Source organism: Aedes albopictus, chromosome 3 (assembly GCF_035046485.1).
Source record: "Aedes albopictus strain Foshan chromosome 3, AalbF5, whole genome shotgun sequence".
In the NCBI taxonomy this organism is placed as follows: Eukaryota; Metazoa; Arthropoda; class Insecta; order Diptera; family Culicidae; genus Aedes; species Aedes albopictus.
Genome location: NC_085138.1, coordinates 139,736,093 through 139,753,367, shown reverse-complemented (window position 1 = coordinate 139,753,367; position 17,275 = coordinate 139,736,093). Strand labels below are relative to the sequence as shown.

The following is a 17,275-nucleotide window of genomic DNA, read 5'->3' as shown; positions in this document are numbered from 1 at the left end:
TGTGGCCGATAATGTGGATCGTTATCGTTAGTCGTTATCTTACCTCGGCCACGGGGTAGATTCAGCGCACTGGTGCCTCCACTGGCCAGGTGCGGGCTGTGATCCTGCCGGGTTCGGTTGTTCAGGAACTCGCGGATGTGCTGCACGATCAGATCGATGGCCACTGAAAGCACGATAGAGCATGGGAGTGGGTTTCGGATTATTTGCAATTGATTGCAGAAAAGAAGCGAGCGTGAATTGAGATATGATGGTTCACCGGGGTTTTGACTGATAAGGGGTACGTTTCCCTTTTAAGCATTGTGCTGCTATATTAATAAATCCTTTGAAACGATCCTGACAATCTTCATGAAACCACCTAAAACCCTTGATATCAATGAAACCCCATAAAACTCTCATTATTAAACCCAAAAACGCCTCTGGAAACCTCTTGAAATCTCCTGAAATACCTGAAAGTGTCGAAGACCCTAGCTCAGAAATGACACTGAACGACTGAAACGCCCCTAAAACCCTCTAAAACTCCCTGCAACGTCTCTGGAGTCCCCCTTAAGGCGAAACTGGATTCATTTCCTCATTTTTTGGTTTTAGATTTTTTATAAAATAATGAAGCAATATTTTTAAAATCGGTTTTCGTGCACGTGTAGAGTATAGATCAGGGTATCTCCTGATTTTTTTTCGAGGTGGAAAATGTTTTTCGTTTTTGCAGAAACCATTTTTCAACATAATTTCACAAAAAAATGGTTTCTGTGAAAATGGAAAACATTTTCCACCTCAAAAAAAATCAGAAGATACCTTGATCCATACTCTACATGTGCACGAAAACCGATTTTGAAAATATTGCTTTGTTATTTAATAAAAAATCAAAAACCAAAAAAATGAGGAAATGCTTCCAGTTTCACCTTAAGTCCCACGAGACTCCCTCAAACGACTCCTTGACAGGCTGCCAAAACACCCCCTGAAGCCCTCTGAAATCTTTAAATCCCTTTGATACCCCCCTCGAACATTGAGATTCATGATCTACACGCTTTTCTGGTGACCACCACCATATTCTTTGGTATCTTTCTCGTATGTTTATAGGTTTCGACTGGATGATTATTGATTTTTCTGGAAAAAATTTCGGCTTGTAGTCTTACAATTTGCGTTGATTAATTACTGATCATCGCCGACATTTCGGTCCGGCTATTGGACCATCTTCAGAACTCGATATACAAACCAAAAATTCACACAATTTTGTTCAATTTTGAAACCGTCGCGTCAGGTTGAACAACTTTGTGTGGCTTGTTAATTTGTGTATCGGGCCCTGAAGATGGTCCAGTTTTCCAGAAAAATCTTCCTCGGACGTTTTCACGGATTTCGATTCTCTAGGAGTTTTTCAGTATATGTAAGTTTATCGCTATTGGAAGCTCGACTGTACGGTTTCAACTTTCTCTTAGAAACGATTAGGGGAGGAAGGGGTAACCCCGTCACCTTAAGCATTGGGATTATTCAAAATTAATGTAAGAGGTAATTTGATATTTTAACTACACAGAATGTTTGATTCATTAGTATTTTATAAGATTTGTGCATTAAAATTTTCAAAATATGTTTATTCTACCGAATAATGTACATAACAAAAACATATTAAATATTGATGTTGTTAATGCAGTGCGGGTAAGACCGTCACCCCTATGGGGTAAGTCCGTCATACCTTTTTTTCAAGATACTTTTGAAGATTTTAATTTGAAAATGTTTTCAACATATTTTTGATGAGGTGTGATGGTTTACCAATTATTCTAATCAGTCGTTTTTTTATATGATCGTTAATTTTAAGGTAGGTATATGCGACATGTTGCCAAATAAAGAAAAAATCTACCTAAGCGATCATGCCATTGTTCTCCATGTACATCAGTATAACTGGAAACAACAGCCAAGGATTTAACCTTTCACACCGTGGTAAAAAGTACATACTACCAAAAAAACCTCGCTCGTTCTCTTCTTCTTTTTCTTCTTGGCATTACGTTCCAACTGGAAAAAGCCTGTTGTTATGCTCGTTCTTTGAGCACTTCCACAGTTTTTAACTCTGTCAATGGCCATTTTGAATGTGTATATCGTGGCACGAAGATATTCTCTAGTATATGCCCAAGAAAGTGAAGGAAGTTTCCTTTACGAAAAGATCCTGGACAGACTGGAAATCGAACCCTCACACACACGGTCATACCTCAATATAACGTAACTTTTAGCTTGATATATCGATCGGCTCCGTAAAGCGTCAAACGTAATTGCGCCTCGATTAACTGAACTAGATAAAAATAATAATGATTCTATTTTGCCAGCCCTCAGGTGATTCCTTGAAGAATCACTGGAGGAATACCCGAAGAAATCCCAAAAAGAGTACTTGAAAGAATCCTGGCCGATGAGTGACGGGCTTACCCGAAAAGTCAACTTTTCTTAAATTGCACCGTAATTTCTGAAAAATTATTGAAACTGACCTTTCGATGAATCTTGGCACTAAAGAATAGTACAGATGAGAATACATGATTGATTAAAATAAATTTCTATACTTGTTTTGTAATCTAGAGGCTAAATACTACCGACGAAAAATTACTTCCACCGTTGGTGCAACAACGTGTGCGTTTGTTTTGTTTATTTTCTTCGCGTTTGACAGGTCAATGTTGGTACCATGTGTCTCAAAAAAGTAAAAATGGTAAAAACAAAAAAGGTGTGTGGCCAAAAAGCTACTAAATATCTATTTTCTGGTAGAATCATTGGGATGACGGGCTTACCCACCCTGACGGTGTTACCCGCTTTTCCCCTACGTCTTTTGATTGTGAAACGATGTTTATTAACTGTCCTGCAACGTTTCGACACGGGATTAGTGTATTCTTCAGGGGAAATCACCTTGGTCGTTCTGGTCTTGTGTTTTGTCTAACTGTAACTGTCCTGTTGATGTTTTGGTACTTTTAACGGACTATTGGTAATGTTAATTTTAAGGTTAATTTCTCCTGAAGAAGACACTAATCCGTGTCCAAACGTTTCAATATCAAAAGACTGAGTGGCCGTATCTTAGAGTAAGTTCATCTTTTTGTTGAAGACAATTTTGTCATATTTTTATTATTTTAAAATATGTTCCTACTGTGGTGTCTATCTCAACCCTTTGGAGCCGGAGGAGTCAATATGACCCCGGCGAAGAAACTGAGCATAAATAAAAATATTCGAGGTCAGCGGATACCAAAGGAGGCAGTTGCGCATGTAGTAGGAAACCCCATATCCTCGCCAGCTAACTTGACGGAAGAGATCATGGACGAAGCAAGGATGATGAGGGTCATCAATATAAATAGAGAAGGGCTCTCTGCAATGGACTGCAATACTCCATCATTGACCTTGTACCCTCGAAGTCTAACAACAGTGAGGACCTCAATCAGGCCCTGATGAGACTTCGTAAGTCAACGATGGCAGTCAAGCAGGACTATGATAAACTTCTTGCAACTCCGGGCAGCGGCAGAGCCCGTCATGTTAGCGAGGTCTCCGTTAAGGACAAACGTCTTGAAATCCCGCTTCAACAGTGCATCAGAACTTCAAACGCACAAATCTCAAGATTACAGCTTCAAACATTTTATTATTAAGAAGAAGCGAGGAGGTATGAGCGGGAAGCTAAGCACGCAGCTCCAGCGTGGAAGCTCCGATGGATGGATGGATGGAGCGTGATTGTTGAGCGCCATCATCCAAAATAGAGAAGGACTGCTCGTAATCGAGGTGGCTGAGCAGTACCTTGACAAGATCATCGACTTTGCGTCCACGAAGTCCAACATAAGTAAGGATCTGAAAACGGCCCTGTTGCGACTTCGTAAGTCGATGGAAGATGTCAAGCTGGATCACGTGAGACTCGTGAAAACTGCAGCAGCGGCGGAGCCGGTGAAAGTAGAGGTTACGAAGTCTACCCATATGAAGGTCTTCGCTTCCGCAGGAAGTCCAAAAGGTGTGGCGGATGCGACTACTCGTGATAAGCTCTCGCAGAAGCGGGTCAAGCAACCGTCAGGTGAACAGCTGTCTGGCGGTGACCGCAAGGCTAGGCGAACTATTCCCAAAGGTCGGCCGTAATATCGGCAAGTCGAACTTCAGCCAGGCGTCCCGGAAAACTGGGAAGGGTGGGCCTGAAAAGGCTGGCCCGTCCCGGATGGAAGGGAACAGGGGATTGTGACCGTTGTTAGGATTTCGGCACTGCGGCAACAGTGCGAGGTGATGGTGGTCGTCGTAGCTGTTAGGGTCCTGCATGGGCACAGGTAGCTTTGGATAAGTTACCTGTGGTGGACATAAAAATCAGCTAAAGTAGGGAGGATTCAAGGCGGGCTGGTGCGTATGTCATCTGACATTCCACGAGCCACTGGAGGCTTTCTCCAGATGTCTGGAACCAGGACACAAGTCATGGGACTACAAAGACCCTTTTTTCCTTCTAAACCATAGGGGGATAATTTGCAAACTGACACCCTAATATCAAGGATAGGGTGGTGTGGGGCTGAGACAGTCTTCTACTACAATAGTAAAAGCCAGGACTACTCTCTCCTCGTATCCACTAAACACATTCCTATGGTTGCCAAACCCTACGTCTCTACAGAACCACCAAAAAGGTATTGCTCGCTTTGGAGAGTCCATCACGGTAACATGCTGGCGCTTAGCTAGTTTCCCGAGTGGTTCTCACCACTCCCTTTGTCCTCGGAAGGCGGGTAGGGTCAACCCCGCCTGCGCCCAACTGCTTGGCAGACATCAAGAACTGATGCCCACGTGCAACTCGATCTGACCCTTCAGGCCCTATCAGATGCACCCGTAGGTTGCAGATAGCAGGATCTCACTTGCCCCGACCCTTGCCGGGAACCTTAACAACCGCGAGCTCGGATCCAAACCATTAGACCGACGCCACGACAGCAACGCTACCAGGATTTCCTCTCCGCGGCCACTTAATCGCTGTAAGGGTCAATCTCGACCGCAGGGCACCGGTATGACCTACGAAGCCGACTCCGAACCCCTGGACAACCTCTTGTATCGCATCTGAACTAGCCATTCTCCGAGACCCTTTTTTTTCCTTCTAAACCATAGGGGGATAAATCTGCTCATCAGACACCCTAACAGGAAGGTTAGGGTAGTGTGGGGTTGAGGCCGTCTTCAACAATGCCGGTAGAAGCCAGGACTACTCTCTCCTCGACCCAGTAAAACACATTCCTATGGTCGCCAAACCCTACGTCTCTCCGGAACCACCAAGAAGGTATTGCTTCAGAGAGGGGCTAGTGCATATCGCACCCTCAAGGTTAGCTGCCGTAGCCTAGCAGCAACGAACATCGATGACTCGCTCTGGAGAGTCCATCACGATAGCCTGCTGGCGCTTAGCCAGTTTCCCGAGTGGTCCTCGCCACTCCCTTTGTCCTCGGAAGGCGGGCAGGGTCAACCCCGCCCGCGCCCTACTGCTGAGCGGACATCAAGAACTGATGCCCACATGCAACCCGATCTGACCTGCCCGCAAAGGAAGGGTATTACTACCCTTCAGGCCCTATCAGATGCATCCGTAGGTTGCAGAAAGCAGGGTCTAACCTACCCCGACCCTTGCCGGGGACCCCTTTCCAACCGCGGGCTCAGATCCAACCCAGTAGGCTGACGCCACGACAGCACCGCTACCGGGACTTCCTCTCCGCGGCCACTTAATCGCTGTAAGGGTCGATCTCGACCGCAGGGCACCGGTATGACCTACGAAGCCGACTTCGAACCCCTGGACCACCTCTTGTACTGCATCTGGACTAGCCATTCTCCGAGTCCACGCGCCACCTCCTTTGTAGCTCCCAGACGATGTGGGTGATAGCCGTTGAAACGGCATTCCAGCTAATCTCATCCCTACACATTCTCTGGACCAAGTTGTCCGGAGTTGTGTCCTCCCCGCATGTGGCAAGCATGCGGTCACGCATTGTGCGAAAACGCGGGCACACGAACAAAACGTGTTCTGCCGTTTCCTCTAAACCATTCCACATTGGGCATTCGGGAGAATCCGCATGCCCGAAACGGTGTAGATACTGTCGGAAGCAACCATGACCTGTAAGGACCTGTGTCAGGTGGATTGAAACTTCCCCATGGCGCCTATTAATCCAACTATCTACCCTCGGTATCAACCTATAGGTCCACCTTCCTTTGGTGGAACTGTCCCACGCGCGCTGCCATTTGACCATAGAGGCCATCCTGACAGTCTTGCGTATGCCTCTTGTGCCGCGCATTTCGAAGCACTCCATGTCCTCACTGATAAGAATGCTGATAGGCACCATACCAGTAATGACACAGAGAGCGTCGTGTGATACGGTACGGTACGCGCTTGCAACCCTCAGACACATAAGCCTGTAAGTACTTTCCAGCTTCCGTCGGTAGCATTCAGTACTTAGCGCGGTACCCCACGCCGGGCCGCCATACCTAAGTATGGACGTAGCAACACTAGCCAGAAGCTTGCGCTTACTGGCGTACACCGCAGAGCTATTGGACATCATCCGGGACAGTGCCGCAATAGCTGTGAAGGCTCTTTTACAGGCATAATCGACGTGGCTACCGAAGGTAAGCTTGTCGTCGATCATCACGCCCAAGTGCTTGACAGAGCGCTTCGACAGGATAGTGCACTCTCCTACACTGATCTCCGTCTGCTGCGCCGACTGCATGTTGTTAACAACCGTCACCTCTGTCCTGTGGTGAGCCAGCTCCAGTTTTCTGGACCGCATCCACGCCTCCACAACCTTGATCGAGTGGTCGGTAGTCAACTTCACCTCCTCGATCGTTTCACCGTAGACTTCGAGCGTAATATCGTCGGCAAATCCGACAATCACCACTCCCACTGGGTACTCCAACCTCGTCGTACATGACATTCCATAACACCGGACCCAGGATGGAACCTTGCGGGACTCCTGAGGTTATGTGAAAGCACTTCCGACCCACCTCCGTGTCGTATACTAGTACGCGATTCTGAAAGTAGCTTCCGAGAATCTTGTACAAGTACTCCGGTATCCCCAGACGCAAGAGCGCATCGGCAATAGAAGCCCAGCTGGCGCTATTAAATGCATTCCTTACATCCAGAGTCACTACCCCGCAGAAGCGAATTCCCCTCCTCTTAGGCTCGAGTGCTTTCTCGGCGGTTTTTGTAACCGACAAGATAGCGTCTACGGTGGACCTCCCCTTCCGGAAGCCATACTGGTTGCTCGAAAGACCATTTGCGCCCTCAGTGAACCGCAACATTCTATTGAGGAAGATCTTTTCGAGCACCTTCCCCGCCGTGTCAATCAAGCATATTGGTCTATATGCCGACGGGTCTCCGGGTGGTTTCCCCGCCTTTGGCAATAGTACCAGGCTCTGCCTCTTCCAAGCTTCTGGGAAAACTCCCTCGTCCAGGCATTTCTGCATAGCAGACCTGAACATCTCGGGAGCCTCTGCAATAGCTACTTTTAAGGCCAGGTTCGGAACTCCGTCCGGACCTGGGGCCTTACCTACGCTAAGGGACTTAGCTATCCCCGCAAGTTCCACATCGGTGACCCTCTCCTCATCGCCAGCCCCAGTCCCCGGCTGTCCGACGAAAGGAGGCCAAGGACCAGGATCATGACGCGGAAAAAGTCCTCCAATGATCCCCTCCAACATCTCTGGAGATTGCTCTGTAGGAGCCATCACACCTCTCGTCTTGGCCATAACGATCCTGTAGGCGTCACCCCACGGGTTCGTATTGGCACTCTGACAGAGACCCTCAAAGCAGGCCTTTTTGCTTGCTTTTATCTCGGTCTTGAGCGCGGCTTTTGCAGCGGTGAACACCACCCACCGTTCGTTTCGCTCTTCCTCTTCCGAGACCCTGACAGGAGCAAACTGTATAGGAGATGCAGCGCTGAAAGCCATAAGGAACAAGGATGCACGAGTCCAACCATTTGTCTGATCTGTACCAGAAAATCCGTGAAAAACAAGCATCCAACGGGTAGTTCAAGGTGGCCGGCCTTCAATAAAGCCGCAGTGAACAAATCACAGTGCAGATAACGCAGCTGAACCTGAACCACTGTGACGCGGCTCAGCAACTGATTAGTCAGGCGGATTCTGAGTGAGGCACGGATATCGCCATCATAGAGGATCCACGCCGAGCACCCGCTGGCAATGGAAATTGGGTCGCGAATGGGTCCAGAAAAATGGTGGCGATATGGACAACGGGTAAATATCCTGTCCAGGAGTTGGTGTCTACTACCTATGAGGGCTTCGTGGTCGTCAAAATATACGGGATCTTCTTCTGTGGCCGATTGACCAGTTTACGCAGATGCTGGACTGCATGACAACAGTGTTAACAGGACGAAGGCCGGTGGTAATAGTGGGTGACTTTAATGTCTGGGCCGTGGAATTGGGAAGCCGTTTCACGAACCAGCGGGGTCAGATCCTGCTAGAGACACTGGCCATACTAGATGTCGACCTGGCTAATGTCGGTACCAAGAGTACCTTTCAGGTATCAGGTGTCAGTAGGTCGGCTCCAGAGGCACGTTCTCTTTCAGAGTATCTTTAGTCGGAACGGTGCGGAGTCTATTATTGAGGTTAGTTTTTGTAGCCCTGGCCTAACAAATAGTTTGAACTGCAGAGTAGACGATATATCTATATAGCTACACTCACAGCGATCACCTGACAGTTCGCAACAGTATCGACTACAACAACAGCAGGCAGCGGGTAGAGGAAGAAGTGAGTAGGCCAAGGCTAAGCCCTCATAGGTGGAAGACTTCGTACTTAAACAACGAGGTTTTTAGGGACCGTAAACATAACCTACTCGGACTAAGCGGGGACCTGCTGGTGGCGGTGCTCTTGCTAGCATGCAATGCGACCTTGCCTAGACAAGTCCACTCTTGAAATGGGAGACATCCGGCTTACTGGTGGACTGAAGCGATTGCGAACCTTCTTCGCACCTCCCTACGGGCTAGGCGGCGGATGCAGCGAGCACCAACTGAGGAAGAGCGAAACGAACGACGGGTGGTGGAGTTCAGCGCTGAAAAAATCGCGCTGAAGACTTAGATAAGGTCAAGCAAAACGGCCTGCTTTGAGGGTCTCTGTCTTAGTGCTAATGCGAATCCGTGGGGTGATGCCTACAGGATCGTGATGGCCTAGACAAAAGGTGTAATGGCTCCTACAGAGCAATCTCCAGAGATGTTGGAGGGGATCATCGAAGGACTCTTTCCGCGGCATGATCCTAGTCCTTGCTTTCCTTTTGTAGAACCGCTTCTGACTGGGACTGGCCATGAGCAGAGGGTGATGAGGAACTAACGGGGATTGCAAAATCCTTTAGGTAGGTAAGGTTCCAGGTCTGGAACTGGAAATCATTTCACTAAAGGAAGTTGGTCCCACAAGTTGATTCTAACTTCCAAGAGTAGAAAGTCGGGTCAAACGACGCCATGTGAAAGTAACATTGCCTGACTCAGCTTCTTCCGGGCCATGTTTGCTTAAGAGGAGCTGTTCATAAACCTCGTAGACCGAATTTTGGCCGTGTCAGACCGCTTCTCCCCCCTCCTAGACTTTTGTCCACGCAACAATTTTGAATGGACTCGGAGACTTTGTTCAAAACCCCCTCCTCCTCCCAGAAAGTCCATATGTGGTTTTTTGAACGGCCCCCATACACTACTTTACTACTGCCATTCGGGTTCAACAGCCGTTGATTCTTGCTTTGTCCAATGCTTGGTAAAGAAATGGAATGGATAATGGAAGTCGAACGATTTTACTGTGCTGAGGATGAAGTACACTCGCTTTAGATTGAGTGTATGTTTCCCATGCTTGGAGGGCTGTTTACGTCAGATAGAGCTGGCACGGAAAAATATGGTGTACAACAATGGGTGGGATTTCAGTGGTTTCAGAATAACAAGGCTTCTAAAACCTTGAGTCGTATCGACTTAAACGCTAAAGTACAGAAATAGGGAAATTTGGTTGTGTGAAATAATTTGAAATAACAAAACGAATTCATGGATCTAGTCCCTCCTTTATTGTGTAATTCTTCTAAGTATATCGAAAAGGCAATACACCTGATACCATCCATATGTAAGTTTGACATAGAAAATATTGATTGGGTTGTTTATCTAACTTCTACTTTACCTCTCTGTCCAGGAATGACATGCTGACGGATTCAAGGGATACGGGGATTCAAGGTGGAGTTGGTGGTACAATTTGACAAACAGTGGGGAATGTTTACTTAAAATGCACAGACTTTTTTGCGGTGATGCTGGTTGGACTTAACTTTGCTTCGAAGGTCTACTAATACTTTTTTCCAAAATGGCTTAGGGTTATTTGTGTTTCACAGTACAAAATGGGTTTCGTTACAAACTTATCAAACTAGGCTTAGGCATATACAATTGGGGGGGGTCGGTGGCAAGTGACAGCCAACAACAATTGGATGATAGCTGTCGGATAAGCTCACAATTTTCGCCTCTTCGAGACACTACAGACTACAATGAACACACACATAATGCAAAAACTGCAATTTGACTTTGATTTTTTGTTTTCCCTCTTGGTTTTCTTTTGGACACATTTTGAGCACTAAGCGAATCCCTAAGTGTGGGTCTCGTGTTTGTCGCCGGGTGCAATGTGATTCACTTGCGCTCCGTTGGTGGTGTTTCCGGCGTTTGTATGCACTATCTCGCTAATGTGGTGCACAATTAGATCAATCGCAACTGTAAAAACGATACAATAAAGCAAAAAACAACAGTGGGAAAACAGGGAAGTAGCTTGTGAACAGAGCATTTACATTCAGATATAAGAGTGAGAGAGAGATAAGAGTCCGGAGAAGGTTGTGTGTGCGTGTGAGGGAAAGAGAATCACAGATAAGAAAGTGCAGAGCAATAGAAGGCAAGCGGTATGACAAACTGGAGGTAGACAATGGTTTCACGTTGAGTCAAAAATGCTGCGAGACAGTTCCGCAGCATGTTGAAAATCAACACTTCCAAGAGACTGGCTGAAACTGTGTTTCCTCGTTTCTAGTACATGGCTTAATAGCATCACACCCATGAGAGACCGTAGGTCAATGAATTAGTTTCAAGCATCAACACATCAACTTAAAAAAGTTCAGCAAGATTTCACGACAGAATGCGCAATCATCTTACGTGTGACACGTGATACATACCTGTGTTGTCAGCTCCACGTGGAATAATCACATCGGCGAATTTTTTAGTCTGGAAATGAATGAAGAAAACAAAATGTTTTAATATCAGTTCACTTGTTTTCTAAACAAATAACTTACCGGTGAACAAAACTCCTCAAAAGCAGGCTTTACGAAGACCATATATGCATTTAGAACTTGTTCTAAATCTCGCCCTCTTTCGTTGATATCTCTAGGAACTGGAAAAAAAACAAAAAATAAATGTACGAAGAATACTAGATTAGTTTTTAAAATTTTGGTCAATGACATCAAATCATCTACTAAAAATTATTCTATTTCTAAATTGTTTGGCTTCAGTTGCTAAAAGGCAGTCTTAATAGAAAATAGTTTATATAACCGCTCTCAACTTTATTTTTGATATACGTAATTTCCAGAGATCACCCGACCACCAAACAGAAAACCAAATCGACCACGTTCTAATCGACGGTAAATTCTTCTCGGATATAACCAACGTCCGCACATACCGCAGTGCGAATATAGATTCGGATCACTACTTAGTCGCTGTATGCATGCGCTCAAAACTTTCGACAGTTATCACCACGCGTCGAAGTCGAACGCCGCGGCTCAACATCGAGCAACTTCGTAACGTAGAAGTGGCTCGAGACTACGCGCAGCAGTTAGCAGTGGCCCTACCAACGGAAGAGCAGCTTGGCGCAGCTACACTTGAAGATGGCTGGAGGGACATCCGATCCGCCATAGGTAGTACCTCGGCTACAGCACTAGGCTTCGCGACTCCGAATCACAGAAACGACTGGTACGACGGCGAATGTGAACAGTTGAAAAACGAGAAGAATGCAGCATGGGCGAGAATGCTGCAACACCGTACGAGAGCGAATGAGGCACGTTACAAACAGGCGCGGAACAGGCAGAACTCAGTCTTCCGGATGAAGAAGCGCCAGCAGGAAGAACGAGATCGCGAAGTGATGGAAGAGCTGTACCGCGCTAAGGACACACGAAAGTTCTACGAGAAGCTGAACCGCTCGCGCAGAGGCTTTGTGCCACAGGCCGACATGTGCCGAGATAACCACGGGAATATTCTCACGAGCGAGCGTGAGGTGGTCGAGAGGTGGCGGCAGCATTACGATGAGCACCTCAATGGCGACGTTGCAAGTACCGAAGGTGGCGTGGTAACAGATCTAGGAGTATGTGCACAGGACGAAAGACTTCCGGCTCCTGACCTTCAAGAGATTGAGGAGGAGGTTGGCCGGTTGAAAAACAACAAAGCCGCTGGAGCAGATCAACTACCAAGCGAGCTTCTAAAATACGGTGGAGAAGCACTGGTGAGAGCACTACACTGGGTCATTACCAAGATTTGGGAGGAGGAAGTATTACCGGAGGAATGGATGGAAGGTATCGTGTGTCCCATCTACAAAAAGGGCGACAAGTTGGATTGCGGGAACTACCGCGCGATCACACTACTGAGCGCTGCCTACAAGATACTCTCTCAAATTTTTTTGCCGCCGTCTATCACCGATTGCAAGAGAGTTCGTGGGGCAATATCAGGCTGGATTTATGGGTGAACGCGCTACAACGGACCAGATGTTCGCCATCCGCCAGGTGTTGCAGAAATGCCGCGAATACAACGTGCCCACACATCACTTGTTCATCGATTTCAAATCGGCGTATGATACAATCGATCGAGAACAGCTATGGCAGATTATGCACGAATACGGATTCCCGGATAAACTGATACGGTTGATCAAGGCGACGATGGATCGAGTGATGTGCGTAGTTCGAGTATCAGGGACACTCTCGAGTCCCTTCGAATCTCGCAGAGGGTTACGGCAAGGTGATGGTCTTTCGTGCTTGCTGTTCAACATTGCTTTGGAGTGTGTAATAAGAAGAGCGGGTATAAACACGAGTGGGACGATTTTCACGAAGTCCGTTCAGCTGCTTGGTTTCGCCGATGATATTGATATTATTGCTCGTAAATTTGAGACGATGGCGGAAACGTACATCCGACTAAAGAGTGAAGCCAGGCGAATCGGATTAGTCATTAATGTGTCGAAGACAAAGTACATGATGGCAAAGGGCTCCAGGGAGGAATCACCGCGCCCGCCACCCCGAATTCATATCGACGGTGATGAAATCGAGGCGGTTGAAGAATTCGTGTACTTGGGCTCACTGGTGACCGACGACAACGACACCAGCAGAGAAATTCAGAGGCGCATTGTGGCAGGAAATCGTGCCTACTTTGGACTCCGCAGAACTCTACGATCGAATAAAGTTCGCCGTAACACGAAGTTAACCATCTACAAAACGTTGATTAGACCGGTCGTCCTCTATGGGCACGAAACATGGACCCTACGTGCAGAGGACCAACGCGCCCTTGGAGTTTTCGAATGGAAGGTGTTGCGTACCATATACGGCGGAGTGCAGATGGAAGACGGGACCTGGAGAAGGCGAATGAACCACGAGCTGCATCAGCTGCTGGGAGAACCAACCATCGTCCATACCGCGAAAATCGGGAGGCTACGGTGGGCGGGTCACGTCATCAGGATGTCGGATAGCAACCCGACTAAAATGGTTCTCGAGAGTCATCCGACCGGTACAAGAAGACGTGGAGCGCAGCGAGCTAGGTGGGTCGACCAAGTGGAGGACGATCTGCGGACCCTACGCAGAGTGCGGAACTGGAGACAAACAGCCATGGACCGAGTGGAATGGAGGCGGCTACTATGTACAGCAGAGGCCACCCCGGCCTTAGCCTGACCGGTAAGTAAGGTAAGTAATTTCCAAAGACACTGCCCCAAGTTTTAATCCAAGGCCAGTTTAAATCCAAACGGTAAGGTTTGATGTTTTAAACTAAACTTTGATAGATACAAATAAAACCAATTAATTTAATCTAGGTTTTTGTATCATTTGGGCAGGGGTACCTATTTTGGACACTTGCCACTACTGTGTGTACAAACTGTCACTACTTATGGCAACACTGCCTGTGTGTATTGTTGTTTTTTTTAATTTTTCGAAAAACCGTTTTTTTTGTTTTAATGGATCACTAAAGTAACTTAGAATTAAACGGAAATGAACAGATAATGCCTCCATAGCGTTATTGTGTGTTCCACGTTGCTTGATTGGTGTCACTGCAGTGCACTGTGTTACAGTCCAAGGTGGCGTGTTTGTTTTGATACGGTGAGTAGCGAAAAAGTTGACTTCAGTGATCGATGACGTGTTGTAAAATATTCGTGTTCGTTTGTTTAATTTCGTTGTGAGTCTATCTTCATCGATTCAAACCGTAAACATTAGTTCATCGCTCTATCGAACCTGGACGGTTAAGGAAAATTGGACTGCCGAAACGTCCACAATAATGCTTTACGAGAACATTTCCTGGCTCCGCTACAGTGTCGCTATTTTCGCCTCCCAAGTGACACGCATGTCATATAATAGTTACGGCAACGCAAGTTTTGGTTGTATGGAAGTAAATTTGACGTAATTTTAACTCAATGCTAGAATGACGTCAAATAAACTTCTATACAACCTAAACTTGCGCTGCCGTAGCTCTTATATGATGTGTGTTGCTTGGGCTGTTGATTCTTGATGAACTTATGCCCAGCAATCTCCGTCGCCATAGTCCTGTTTACGATGAATGAGAAGCAGTCAGCTGCATCTATGTTGAAGTGCCGGTAGAGGCGCTTTTCTGATGAATGCGGTAAACGTGATAACAGTGTATAGTAACGGCGAAGGTTACGCTATGCGATCGTAGACGGCGCTCGTGTTTCACGTGTTTTTCACATATACAGCAGCGCCGCCTGGCACCTATCCACTCGAAACATCATGTGCAACACGGGTGGAAAATGCCAGTCAGGAAAAATAATAGAAATACACTAGAACGTGTGGCCATTGTTACGATGTAAGGGGATCGACTGTGATTGGTATTATGCAAGCGGGGATTTTCGGCTTCCAGTCTCTATGTTATCATAAACGGATATTGGTTCAACACCTGACGTTTCGGTCACATATATTGTGCCTCTTACCTCTTTCGGAAACTGGTACCCGAATAATTCTGTTTTCTCGTTATAGTGAAGTGAAGACGTGCGACTATGTTTAAAACATACATAACCTCACGAGTAAACGGAGGGATTGTATCTGTAAGATTATGTAGAATTATGCTTAAAACCCATGTTAAAACCTGTCCAATTTGCAGATCCTTTGAAAAAGGCACAATATATGTGACCGAAACGTCAGGTGTTGAACCAATATCCGTTTATGATAACATAGAGACTGGAAGCCGAAAATCCCCGCTTGCATAATACACTAGAACGCCAATGGCGCTGTACTCAGTTTTCCTATTTAATTATTTTAATAATGTTAGTTGTAATAATTGATTATGTTTAAGTGCCCATCTTGTAGAGGACCTTTTGTTTTGGTAAACAAAATTTATTTGACACTTATGGTACCGCTACTGACGCTGTAAGGGCGAGGCAAACTAGATGTTAGTCACACGAGCAGTCGCGACATTGTATTTCTATGGCTGCTGAGAAAAACAAACTTTGTTTTCCTCCTTTTGGAAGTGACCGCTCATACTGCTTTTTAAAGCTCCTGGTTCTTATGACCCAGTCTAGAATACCGGGGAATCCCTTCTGATCCCGTGATAGTCGAGCTAACTCCAGTCTGCCAGAAAAGTATGAGTGGGTTTTCAGTCATTCTGTCGTTGAAGTTCCTTCAGTTTCTAGCTGCTCAACTGCTTCTACCATCCGTAAACCAACCCGAGGTAGTTATGCCCACTTCTAACCGAAAGCATATTCTAACAACTCCAAGCCAGCCAAACTTAAAAAAAAAATAAGGGATTACTAAAGTTCTTCCAAGGAGTTTTTTAGTATTCTCTCTAAAATGTGCTTTCCAAATCCTACAGCGATTGCTTTGGAAGTTTTTGAAAATTCCCTTTAGAAATTTCTACACAAATGCTTATAAGGTTTTCTTTTACAAATTGTTCTTGTGATTCCATCAGAAATTTTTCTAGGGATGTTTTTAGAGATTCTTGTAGAATTTGTTCAGTTATTTTTTTTAGTGACTTTTCACATGTTCTTCCGGAAATTGCACATAAATTACTGTAGAATGCTTTAAAAAATCCCTGAAGAATTTCTAAGAAATGCTTGGAAGATTGTCTCTAAAAATACCTTAAAAACATTTGGAATCTTTTAGAAGAAATTCTTGAAATTGTTTTGGAGTAATTCTTGGACAAAAAATCCTGAAGTAATTTCTTAAGTTATCTTGTGAATAATTCTTGGATGAATGTCTAGTATGATACCCGGAGAGGCATCTTAAGATTCCCCTTTTTCCTGGAAATATTACACAGCGCAACATTTTTTTGTCTCAAGAGCAAACTTATGTGTTTCCGAAGGATTTTGGGCAGCTGAATCCGAATCCGGGCTCAGATTTGCTCTAACACGTCACAATTTTGAGCTATACCTCAATTTATGGGGCAAAATATGCGATTTTGGGCTTTTTTGACTGCAAGCAATTAAGCAAGGCAATATTTTTTTTAAGTAATCAAAAGGTTAATTGGTCAATTAACATCTAAACTAACGACTCATGCAAAATATTTCGTTTTACCCAATCAAATTTGATAGATTTAAGCATTTTATGTTAGTATGAAAACTTGCATGCAACTTCTGGAGGGTGACTTGTATGGGAAATATCGTACCTAACATAAATCGCTTAAAACTATCAAATTCGATTTGGTAAAACGAAAAATTTGGCATGAGTCGTTAGTTTAGATGTTAATTGACCAATTAACCTTTTGATTGCTTAAAAAAAAAATTTTCTTGCTTAATGGCTTGCAGTCAAAAAAGCCCAAAATCGCATATTTTGCTCTATAAATTGAGGTATAGCTCAAAATTGTGACGTGTTAGAGCAAATCTGAGCCCGGATTCGGATTCAGCGGCCCAAAATCCTTCGGAGACACATAAGTTTGCTCTTGAGACAGACAAAAGGTTATTTTTTGTTACGCTGTGTTATTTGAGTTGAGACTAATGGAGGAAATCTACAAATAATACCAAGGAAAAAATTGTTTGATAGATCTCCGGAGGGATAGCAGGAGAAATCCGCAGAGGAAATTCTGAAGAAATATACCAAAAAATGTCTGTTGAAAATGCATACAAAAGTACAGGTGGAATTCTTGAAGAAATCTCTCAA

At 45.4% G+C, this 17,275-nt stretch overlaps 1 protein-coding gene across 6 annotated transcripts in view; it reads right to left on the bottom strand.

Moving 5' to 3' along the window:
• LOC109408405 (uridine-cytidine kinase) overlaps window positions 1–17,275 on the bottom strand; it is a 36,462-nt gene that overhangs the window by 10,517 nt on the left and 8,670 nt on the right. For 5 of the 6 annotated variants that reach the window (XM_019681716.3, XM_019681717.3, XM_019681719.3 and 2 more), the window contains exons 4-6: window positions 11,225–11,322; window positions 11,108–11,156; window positions 44–163 (exon numbers count right to left, since the gene is read on the bottom strand). In XM_019681716.3, coding sequence (XP_019537261.3) covers window positions 44–163; window positions 11,108–11,156; window positions 11,225–11,322 — 267 coding nt within the window. Of the gene's footprint in view, window positions 1–43; window positions 164–9,950; window positions 10,659–11,107; window positions 11,157–11,224; window positions 11,323–17,275 lie in introns of those variants that run through there. The other variant, XM_019681720.3, reaches the window with a different exon arrangement.